At 44.6% G+C, this 11,729-nt stretch overlaps 1 protein-coding gene across 2 annotated transcripts; it reads right to left on the minus strand.

Annotated features, from left to right (window-relative positions):
* Positions 1–3,697: 3,697 nt before the first annotated feature.
* LOC125896744 (uncharacterized) lies at positions 3,698–11,019 on the minus strand. Of its 2 annotated transcripts, none has more exons than XM_049589590.1 (6): positions 10,978–11,019; positions 8,375–8,628; positions 7,171–7,491; positions 6,604–6,668; positions 4,633–5,548; positions 3,698–4,518 (listed from the first exon to the last, which is right to left on the minus strand). In XM_049589590.1, the coding sequence occupies exons 2-6, from the start codon at positions 8,516–8,518 to the stop codon at positions 4,261–4,263; spliced, it is 1,704 nt and encodes a 567-aa protein (XP_049445547.1). In that variant the 5' UTR covers positions 8,519–8,628; positions 10,978–11,019; the 3' UTR covers positions 3,698–4,260. The 2 variants fall into 2 exon arrangements, with proteins under 2 accessions (XP_049445547.1, XP_049445546.1); XM_049589589.1 differs by lacking the exon at positions 10,978–11,019 and adding an exon at positions 9,913–10,971.
* Between the last annotated feature and the right edge of the window lie 710 nt (positions 11,020–11,729).

Consider the following 11,729-nt stretch of genomic DNA (forward strand, 5'->3'; position numbering starts at 1 on the left):
ACTCAGTGAAGATACTCATAGAAGTCTTCCGCGCTGTGATGAGAAGCTATTTTTTGATGGGCGTTGCCTCCTACGGCGTCGCAGCGGGTGTGACAACGTGGTGCTGCTGACGTCAGGGGAGCCATGGCTACAGTTCAGCTGTCTGCTCTTGTGTTCTCTTTCTTTCTCTCTCTGTCATCTGTCTGTCATGAATAGCCGTCCACTGGAGGACATGCTGTGCCAGGCTCTGCCATGCTATCTGCATAGAGTGTCCTCTGTCAGGGGAAAAAAGGAGCAGAGGGTGAAGCAACAGGAGGGGAAAACATATACAGCAAAGAATGTGTCTTTGGAGCTCCTGTTGAGCAGGCAGAGCGTACAGGCTGCAACTTGCCAGGACTTAGCAGGGGGCCTGATGAGGACAGGGGAGTGATGGCCAACAGGACGCCTTGTTAAAATACCCTCATGCAGCCCAAGTAGGTGCCAACCTGTAAGACTGGCTCTCATTTACACATACACGAACTGAGAGGAGAGATAGGAAGAGGTAAGAAGGGAGAGAGGAGGAAAGGAGACATTTGCAGAGAGGCATATAGAGGACAGGTGTCTTAAAACCAGTTGGGTATGACCAGAAATAAAGAAGACGAAGAAATGAAGATGATTATTAGCAATCTGACTAACTGATAGAGGTAACAAGAGGACAAAGCTCAATAAATCCCCAATTTGTGGACATTCTTTTGACATACATGCTTGATGTCTCATTGAGAGGTAGAAATAGCGATGGCTAAGATGAAAGAAAGAGCTACAGAGACAGATAGAGGAACCAATGCCCCCCTCCCACTCTTTATTTATACCCCCAAAGACAGCAGGGTAAGATTTCTGGCACCAAAACACACGTCACGCTTGCTATTTCTGTCTGAGGTGCCACATAGCACCGAGAGGTAGGATGACAGGGCTGAGGCATCATGGGGCCAAAGGACTTCCGCACACCCGCCCAGCCTTTACATGACATTTCACACTTTTCTACCACCTCTGCCAGAAGACAGTGTGTGCATATGTACGTGTGACAGAGCGAGTGATTTTTGTGTGCAGAAAATGTTTATTTGGTGAGAAAGCTGCGTGTATGATTGAGTTTTTGCTCGTCGTGTGTGTACGTGTGAAGCTGAGAGAGTGTGTTTCCTCGCCTTCCACGGGGCAGGAGGTGTCAGGGAAGCCAGAGGTTGTTGATGGCGGTGTTATGAGGCGAGAAACACAGAGCATGAAAAGTGATCCCGAATGGTACAGAATCACCATGTGTGTGCCGGACACTGGATATCCTGGTAACGACATGTAGCATAACTGCTCTTGAACCAACGCTCCGCAGTATTTATGTACCTCACAGCAAAGTCAGTGAGACAAAAGTGTGTAAAAATGTAAATTAAATGGAATTTTTGAAGTGGGGTTGTATGAGGTACTTATGTATAGTCAGTGTATTACCTTCAGCTAAATGTATTTAACCACCTAAAAACATCAATATCAGTTTAAGCATTTGCTAGAGTTTTGACAGGGAATTAAAGCTGACTCCAAAAAGACTCCATTCACAAAAACAGTACATTTACCTCAGTGAACACAGGAGTTGGTGGTCTACGGCTGCCTCAGTTGGTTAGTTTGTTTGTGTTAAACCCTTCGCAAGTGGCCTACGCCAAGCATTTATACATGTGCAGTGGTTTGCATATGTCACTCTGCAATAACACCTCCTAAACACTAGTTGGCGGTAGGGTTTTATCTCACTGTGTTGAGGTTCTGTGAGTTTGGTTGATTTACCTAAAACACTTAAAACACACAAAAAACATGACTTAATAGCAACAACATTTAACAAAAGCATACAATTCGGCTCCATATTTAATTTGGAAGGACCACTGACAAAGCACTTGTCTTTTGCTAGACACATTTTCCCCACAAATACAACATGCTATTGTTATTAGCATAAGCTTATGACATTTTACATTGCATAAATTAGCCTAGCAGCTAGAGGAGTTTTCCTTTACTGGGTTAGGGGTTAGGGTTATGAGGTCAGGGACAACAGCAACATTTAACAAATGTAACGTTACAAATTTGCACTCCGTTACAACTCTCAAGGTTCATCAACAAAACAGTTGTCTTAAACTAAACACATTTTCCCCACTTACACAACATGCTAACGCTATTAGCATAAGCCTGTGACATTTTCCACTGTGTAAATTAGCCTAGAGGCTAGCAGACTTTTTCTCTACTAATATGAATCCAGGATGAATCACAAACAAGACTACAAATGCTATTTTGTGGAAGCTTTATTGTCTTCACAATTTATTGTTTGTTATATGTGAAATAAATGTAAATAAAAGCCTCGCTGAGGTAAATGGTAAATTCATTTTACAAACATAAACAGCAAGTCTGCTTTGCCGCGACATGTAGTAACATTTTTGGGGAGGAGCAATCGGGCTACGGTGAAGGGTATTCGTCCACACAGAGCCTACGCCTTAGGTGTGGCGTCAGTTCAACACAACAGTATATATCCCGCTTCACTGTGACTGAAGTGAATCTGAACTCACCTTTTAAACACCAAAGTCACACAGTTACACAAACTAACTGATCAAGGCAGTGGTTTACCAGCAACTCCCGTGTTCTGTTAGGTAAAATTACTGTTATTATGCCTCTGTGCTGTTGATAATGTGGCTGGAGACATCATGTTTTTGGGTTGTCCGTCCATCTGTCCCATTCTTGTAAATGCAAATTTGGCACAAACATCCACTTGGACTAAAGAATGAACTGATTAGATTTTAATAGGCAATACCTCAATACCTCAAGAAGGCCTTGAGGGAGTTTCCTCAAATATGCTACCAACATCCAATTGCCTCAAGAATAAACTGATTAGAATTTGGTGGTTGAAGGTCAAAGGCCAAGGTCACTGTGACTTCACAAGACTTTTTGGCCACAACTCAAGAATTCATATGGTAATTATGAAGAAACTTTGCACAAATGTTAAATACGATATAATGATGAAGTGATAACATTTTATATCCAAAGGTCAACGGTCAACTATCATTCTGCAAAAACACTTTTCTGGCCTTTAATCAACGTCATATCTCAGAAACAGAGGGAGAGAGACATTTGGTCAGATACTGAATTGGTGACAATAATCTTGGGTGTCCACCTTGAAACTGCTGATTGTATAGATCTCGGGGAAAATATTTTAAATTCAGCGCACTCCAACTCCTAATCTTGATTTTTTTTTTAGGTGGCTATACTGGTTTTGCTGCTGCCCCCCATCCACAGCAGCACATTGTTTGGCTTCCATGATGGCACTCCTGTTTCCCCAGACTGGCGTCATGCCAACCAATATCATCTGTACGTAATACACCAGCAATTGATGAGTACCTCCTACAAACACACCGCAGAAAAAGTGGATTATCCCTTTAAATCCACAAAAACATCCTGTGTTTATAGATAATCTGAAAATCGTTATATGTATATTCTCATGCAGATCCTCAGGCATGTTTTAACCAATTGATGTGTTGAAGTTGGCAGACAGTTAGCTAATTTGCAACAGCAACTGACACTACTTGAGCTGCCCCTGCTCTGGCATGCAGGGAGCAGCTGGTATCCGATGTCCATAGGCTTGACATGCAGTAAATCATCAACACCCTGAAATATGAGCCATCGTTAATGGAACAATGCAATGCTGCAATACACAGAGACGAGAGTCTTCAAGTCAAAGCACTGTCATATTTATTACCAAGAAAAAAAAAAAACATTAAAGGCATATCATAGTCATTTGTCACAGCTGTTATTTGAACATCTTAAATATATTACTTTGACAATATGATACAGTAAAACACACTGTTGTTGACAGTTAGCAGGTTGCTGCTGCTGGGAGCACAGTTGCGACTTAATCTGCTCCTGCTGGTGGTCAGGTTGAATTTGATTCAACGTGGCAACCATGAGGATGAAACACATGAGCATGCACCCTCAAACTGGGGCTGCATGCAAAATCTCATAATACAGAAAACACCTGAAATTCAATACAAAAAAGAGGATAAAGGGGGGGAACTGCAACTAAGCAATATGTTAATGTGTTGGCAAAGGTTTCAGCACAGAAGAAGCAAAAAGCCACAGCAACACTGGAGAATGTTGTGGATGTGTTTTTCTCTCGAACATGGCATCAAGGTGAAATTAAGCATCTCGTTGTAACTCTCTTAAAGCACTTTGTTTCACAGAAAAGTCCTTACTATTTACACAGAGAGGGTTTTCCTATTGAAATGGAAAGTGTCACATAATGACCGTCTCAGTCTGAAGAGAGTAGGTCATGAGAGGCCGGTGCTTCAGGGCGGGACTTGGGGTTCTGGTCATGGGGCTTGGGGGGCGATTCAGAGGGCTTGGGGGACGGTACATTGGGCCTGATGGGGTGGTGATGATGGCAGTAGGGGTGCGGCCAGCCCACCTGGAGGGAGGTCGCTGGTTGGCTGGCCGCGCAGGACGAGAGAAGCTCTTCTTAAGATTGGCTGGGGACAACTGGGCTGGGTTTACCTGAGCAGAGACATAATGGGACAGTTAAGGTTAAGGTATCATCACAAGTTTTCCTCATTGCTTTTGTAAACTTGATTCTGTAGCTAAACAAAAGGAAGCAGAACAAAACCCTACCTGCTGTGGTTCCTGTCTGTAAGCTGTGTTTCCTGCTCTGGGACTGGAGCTGTACTCATGTTGGATCTCCAGCATGTCCAGCAGCTCAATAAGTCCTTCATCCCTCACTCTGCCACAGCTTGGCGACTCCTGTCCGGCTAACCCTCCCCTTTGGATCTTCTGAGCTCCAGATGAAGCACTTGAGACCCTGTAGTCCATTTTAGACTCCCCATGTTGGGGTGCAAGCTTCCTTGCTCTCTCCCCTTGAGCTCCATCTCTGTCTGCCCCGCTGTTCGCCCTGGGTCTAATCTTCGGGCTGCCCGCCACCTGTGATCTCCTCTGGGCCAGCTGTGGACTCCGCTGGGACCCTTTAGAACCGCTGTAGCCTCCTCTGTGATCCTTGCCGTGGTTCTGTCTCCCAGAGTCTGATGCTAACCCCCATTCTTGGCTGGGTTCTACCTCTGCTGTCAGCACGTCAGAATCTGCTTGGCATTTCTGGGTAGGCACGCGCATGGGCGCCCTGCCGCCGACTGCAGTGGCTCCCAGAGCTCTGCGCTGACAGCCAGGGGTGGGGCACTTTGGCTCTGGAGCCAGCCCCTGATGGGTCACCACCCCGGATTCGGTGAGCGTTTTGCCCTCGTTTTCCTGCAGCATGGCTCCAAACTTCCTGAGGACAGAGGGGCTGCCGCACTTCCTGTCTCCTAGGACGCCAGGGCCGATGGACTTCCTGTCTAGGGCAGGAGATTCAGCTGTTGTGATTGGGAGCTGTGAGCGTGGCGGTACTGCAGGAGCATCCCTTTGTCCAAGAGGGGGCTTGGCACCCGTGTTTTCTTTGTTGGGGGAACTCTCTCTGCGGGGGGAGCTCTTCATGTGAGACACTTGGTTCTTCCTGTTTTCAGTCTCCTCAAAACTACCCAAAAACTGCTCGTGACTAGGCCTAAACCAAACCGACAAAAACATGAGATTAACAAGAGTTTCCATCTACAGAGCCCCTGAAGTCCCAAAAGGTGACATTTTTTATTTTGTGTCCACAAGTTAATTATCTTCTTTTCTCCCCATGTCAGTGTGGGATTTCTCCAGGTACTCCAGCTTCCTCCCACAGTCCAAAGACATGCAGGTTAATTGGTGACTCTAAATTGTCTGTAGGTGTGAATGTGAGTGTGAATGGTTGTCTGTCTATAGCTTACACCAAGGTCACGCAGCACCACGGTGCTGCTACAAAGTCCCATCTTTATGCCACCTTTGCATTTTTACACAGATTGAAGTGATGGTGGCATCATTCTGCGCCGATGCATGATTAAAGATTCCATCGCATCGCAGCATTGCTAAATCAAAAGAGGTATGACGGTCATGACATGTAGCTCAACAGCGTCCGCCTCTAGTTTTACCTATAACATCTGCGTTGGCAATGCTTTATAAATAATAACAATGATTTACCAAACCTGCTATATGGCAGGCATATAGAGGACATTTTAGTTGCTGTTCTTGTGCTTTGAGTTAGCCGCTAACTGCTACAGCAATTTTTAAAATCTTCTGCAGTGGGTCGCAGGCTTTCCTGTTTTTACAGACACCATTTCAGCACTGTTACTACCTCCCGCTGTGACTTAAAGGCGAGACAACGAAGACCGCCATTTGGTGATTGTACCTTACATACAGAACAGTGAGGTGGCATAACGGCGCTGCATTACCACCCTAAACAGGCAGCATATAAGAGTGTCAGCCCTGTGACAGTCTGACGACCTGTCCAGGGTGTACCACGTCTCTTGCACATTGTCAGCTGGGATAGGCTCCAGCCCCCCCACGACCTCAAACAGGACAAGCAGTCACAGAAAATGAATGAATTAAGTTATTATCTCATGCGCACAAGATAATATCTTGTTCCCACGGGATAACTTGTTTCTACAAGATATAAATATATCACCTTTCGGGACTTTGGGGCCTGCACATTACATCATTGTATAAAAGGTACCTAAATGTCGCTCTCGTGCTCACCTTTCATTTCCAGAACTTCTTCTGATCTCTGTTCCTGGGCTCACCTTGATTGTGTCACTGAAGCGCTGAGAGAGATGGGGGAAACATATTTAACAAACATCCATATCAACCTCCACCAACTATATTTAGAAGCTTTAAATGAGTGTGCTACTTCAGGATTACTGGCAACGCTCCGTTCACTGTATCTTCCCAAAACTGAACCTCAGCTGACCCTCGATCACGCCTTGATATAGCGCAGCTAAAACTACTCTGATCTACTGTACTTTAATGTAGCTGTGCACATGGCTTTCCATGTGGACCAGGAAACAGTTTAACGTCTTGGCTGTCTTCTTGACTGCTTTGTCAGGAGTTAGAGAAGACCGCAGTGAAAGCATGTGAAACTAACTCCTATCTGGTGCCTTGTCTATGTAAGCAGACTGGAAGGAACCAGCTAACTGTAATCAATATGTTCTGACTGAACCCCAGCTTTGACTCACATCACTCCCACGTATCTGGTTTCCTTGGATGTGCAGATGCCAAGAGAATGAAGCACAAGACGGGGAAATGATAAGAATTGCCTTTACTTACCACGTGGCGAGCTCCATTGTTCTTCCGGCTCATCTGCTTCCCCTGCCCCAAGTAATCCTGCAACAAGTCTCCGATCTCTGAGTTGGCGTGGCAGTAACCGTAGCCATTCTGATGACTAACAGGGTAGCTGTACCCATTGGAGCTGTAGTTGCAGCCGTTGCTATAGTGATGTGGCACAGTTATAGCTCTAGCGTGATTCTTGCCGTGATGGCCGGGTGCAAAAAGACCATTGCCGTGGTGGCACTCCAACTCGCCGCCGTTTTTCTGGTTGTCAGTAGTGATATCGTTCGCTCCTCTGCGGGCCTGGACTTCATTGTACAACTGCAAAAAATAAAAACAGAGGAAAACATAAACAACTTCCTACAGGCACACATTGTCCACAACGCCACGCAGCGGCTCGACAACAGGAAGTGTGTTTACACAACAAACATGTTTTATAATTACCACAAAATATCTGCACAGCTTAAACTATATTTATGATCAGCACATGCTATTCCACTTCACACAACCATCTGTTTCCCATCGCAACCTTTAATAATCCTTCAGTATCCGCTTTCAGACTGTGTGTGTGTGTGTGTGTGCGTGTGTTCAGCATGTCTGTCGGCACATCACAGTTTAATTAGCTTGTTAACATTTGTCTGTATCATTGCTCCAACAAGGCCATGAGGTTGAGTCAGTCGCCGTGCTGCCAAAAGTTTATCGTGGTGCACATGCACGCACAACACACACACACGTATTACACAATTAACACACACTCAAGGGACTCCAGAAGCACTTCATAATCTGGACACAAAACCATTAGCGTATTTACACACGCTGAAAGCAGTGTCAGATTTGAGGCTGTTGGAACCACATTTGGACGACTGTTAAAAGCAAAAGCTGAATTTCTTTATCGCTCTTGTAAAAACTTGAATATAACTCCACTTAACAGTTAAAGATGGAGAACAGAATTAAGCATGAACATGAGCTGAGTTTTACCTAAATAGTTTTACATCAGTAAGTCTAGGATTGAACAGTAGAGATCAATAAGAGGAGTCAGCTACACTGGCTGCTCCTTAAATCCCGTTGTCCACTAATGCACATTAGGCTACTGTTTCAAGGTGTCATCACTCTAAATCAGTGTGTTTAAAGGGCAAACAGCAGCTTAAGATCCAATCTCTGGACTCCACTCTTCGATTTGACACATTTTTATACAAAACCGTACCTCTTCGATTTTCCTCTGGATGTCCTGCAGCTGGTCCTCCCACTCCTGCATCTCCGAATCGAAGTTGTCCATCAGCTCCGGCCTCTCCTGTCCCCAGCCTCTGCCTCCGTGTTCCAGCCCACGCTCCAGATCAATGGCTGCCATGACGCAGGCCGTTCAATACCCAGAGGCCCCCTTTAAATGGCAATTTCCCCTTTCTCCTGTTTCCTGTCAGAGGTCACGGTCTGTTCGGAGGGATCGATGGCCTGGAAACACTATAACGACAAATACATGAGGGTTAAAAAAAGAGGGTTGGCATACTTCCTGATTTAAGTTTCTTCTTGATCTTGTCTTTGGGATGTCATTTAGCACCAAATCTCCTTTTTCTTTAGACAAGCTTTTTTGTTTCAACATCTTCAACCACAGCAGACTAAAACATACTTCTGCACCAGCGGCACTGACACCTATCTGAGGTTAAACTGCATTTGAATTTCTCTTTATTTATTTTTTTTTTTTGTCTCACTGCTTAAATGACCGGTAGTGCTGGACACTTTTCCTCCCTCGTAAAGGTCAGATATTTACAGCCCTCTCCTTTTGCATTCCTCAAAATTCTCAGGCATGTAAGCCTACCTACGCAGCACGTGTGGACAAGAATGCTGCACGACAGCTAGTGGTCACTTTGACCTCCAGGATGCCTCCGAACACCACATGGCGAAGGTAAACTTAAACGCAGAGTTTCAAATTCAGGATTCAACAGCAAAATGTCTTCCTCACAATACTGCTGTGTGTCATATCTCAGATGCATAAGCACAGATTTTGAGGTGGAACACAGGGAACACACCCCCCTCACTATATAGAATCTGTTCATTTGTCTCCTCTTACAAAATCTTGAAAGAAGTAGAGGACTTTGATGCAAAATAGGTGCAAAATGGTGCATAAAAATTTACCAGAATACTTGAAATAAGTGTTTGACACTCAAAATCTTCCAGCAGAGGACCACCAAATCCCCAGTGTTACAGAAACAATGCCCAGATGTATCCCAAAACACGTTAACAGTCATTAACTGCATGGTGCGTCCCAATGGGAGCACTAATTGCCTAACTATTATCGCAACGCCTGGCTTTGTTGTTGTTGCCATCATTAAATATGACAAGTATCCTGGTCCAAAGTGCCCGAATGTACCAGCCGCCTCCCTCTCACCTGTGATGTAAGAGTAGAGATATTAATAATCTTGTAGCTATGCATAGTAAACTGGCTGCGTAGCTTGTGCGCATGGGAGTGGGACACAGAGAGTGGATGTATGTCAGAGAAAGAAAACATAAAAAATGACAACCCAGGCTTAAATATTTCAAATAAATGAGATAAATTTGAGGGAAATGTGATAATAAATAGCAAAACATGACAACTGTGGAGTCTGGCAACTTTATGTTTTGCCATTTATGCTTTCTAAATTGTAATATTTTAAGCTTATGTGCAATTAATTCAAAGTTATATCATCCCATAAGGCATTAAAGTAAAATAAATTTACATCTGCTTCAGTAATAAGCAGCTGTCCTTACCTCTGTCAGAATAAATGTCTTCACTGCTCCAGCATTAATCCTCAGTCTGCTCTGCGCACTGTCCTCTCCAACACATTCACTCCCCTCAGCTCCTAATTGTCAAGTCCCCTCTCTGAGGTGCTTCCCCCTCGCTTTTCCTCCTCTCTGTTACGTAAACCCCCCGCGAGCTGGATTTAAAGGGCCCCAGTTCTCCTACAGTCACGCCTCAGTGTCAGGGTTAAGTCCGGAGCGCTGAGCTAAAGGGTAAACAACTTCTGTTCCAGCTGGGGTCCCCAGCCTTTATACTGCTCCCCACTGTTTACGTGGGCGCGCCAATGGAGCCGAGATCAAATATCATAATGTCAAATTTATTCCAGCATTTGAAGTCTCGATGGGACAACTGTCGTCACCAGCATCCTGGCTATAATTACTGGGGCTCACGGAGAGAGGGAAAGTGTTTACATAGCTATTTCAGCTGCTGTGATCTGCCGGCCAATGGGCTTCTCTGTTGCTACTCTGCTTTAGGATGCTTGGGCAGATTTTGTCTTGTGACCAAGCCCCCCAACTGCAAATCATTTTTCCAAGGGATGCCAAATGGGTGTGTGTGACACAGTGAGTAATAATGTGTCATAGTCAATAATATCTTTATTGAAGGTAGTCACTAAAAGGAAACTGCAAGGTGCATGCCTGGCATGTTTGGCAACATTTCAGTCATCTTTTTTTTTTATATCTTTCAAAAATTATCAGTCATTTTAAAATATTTTCTGGCACATTTCTGTTTCAAAAGAGCAAAATGTGTGAAATCTCATACAATGTCCGGGAGTAACCTGAACCTGTGTTCTTGACTCATCCCGTGACGTCTGAAGACAGTTGCTTCTGTTCATCCAACACACCATCAATTACTAATGCCTGCCTCTAATCAGGGGTCAGGGACATTTGGCACTGGACGAGATCATCAGAATTCCTTCCACTTTAAAGCCCCGGGATCATCACCATTATTCTTCCACCTGTTGTGTTCCCTAATAAATGACAAATCCTGCACGAGTTAAGGAGACGAGATAAAAACAAACTGTATCCTGACTTTACCTTCAGGCAGCAGCAGCAGGATGGTACAGCAAGTGTCATTCTGAAACACAAAGAAGACGCGACTGCTGACATAACTGGCTACCAGAGAAAACAGATTTAGTGATGAGGTTAAACCAGCAGCATGGAAAGGTGATTTAGGTTCCCTACCTTACACTCATGTGACCTCAGAGCTCAGTATGAGCAATAATAACCCTAAATGACCTCCGTCCTGTATCATATTCTATCTAAAGCATATCTATCTAATAACCACATCACCTCAACTCAAAGGTCCACCAGCTTTCCAGACTTTCAGCCGCATCTCATGGTTCTCACCAGTGATAGCAGCTGGCCACTTTCCTGTTGGCAAGCTACGTTCATTCACTTTCTTGCCAGGACTGAGACGAGAAGATAAGTACCGCTGTCATGTATGTTAAAGTGATAATCTAAAGATTTCAGTCCTGGTTGATTTGGTGACACCTGTAGTTATGCAGGGTTAATAAATGCAGTTCAATATGACAGAGATTTCTGCGAGCAGCAAAACAAACTTGTCGTTTTAATAAAGAAGTCAGGCAATAACCGGCTTGTTTCCATCATTCGGTAAGCAACCCTGATCTGACTTTACACTGCGCGTGCCATGAGGCTGCGGACAGTGAAAGGAGTTGGGTATCTTGCTTAGTTAAAGTTAAAGGTGGGCAGTCCGTCGCCTGCAGCTTCTCAATTAACAGCTCACTGTGGCTGCTCCCTCTTCTGACATTACTCCCTACAACATTTCA

Source organism: Epinephelus fuscoguttatus, linkage group LG11, assembly GCF_011397635.1.
Source record: "Epinephelus fuscoguttatus linkage group LG11, E.fuscoguttatus.final_Chr_v1".
NCBI lineage: Eukaryota > Metazoa > Chordata > Actinopteri > Perciformes > Serranidae > Epinephelus > Epinephelus fuscoguttatus.

Bases quoted from the DNA above. Each gene is read 5' to 3' on its own strand.
- LOC125896744 (XM_049589590.1), bottom strand. From the start codon at position 8,518: ATGGCAGCCATTGATCTGGAGCGTGGGCTGGAACACGGAGGCAGAGGC. The intron at 7,492-8,374 runs GTACGGTTTTGT...TATTTTTTGCAG, and splicing joins TCCAGAGGAAAATCGAAGAG to TTGTACAATGAAGTCCAGGC. The intron at 4,519-4,632 runs GTAGGGTTTTGT...GTCTCTGCTCAG, and splicing joins ACAGACAGGAACCACAGCAG to GTAAACCCAGCCCAGTTGTC.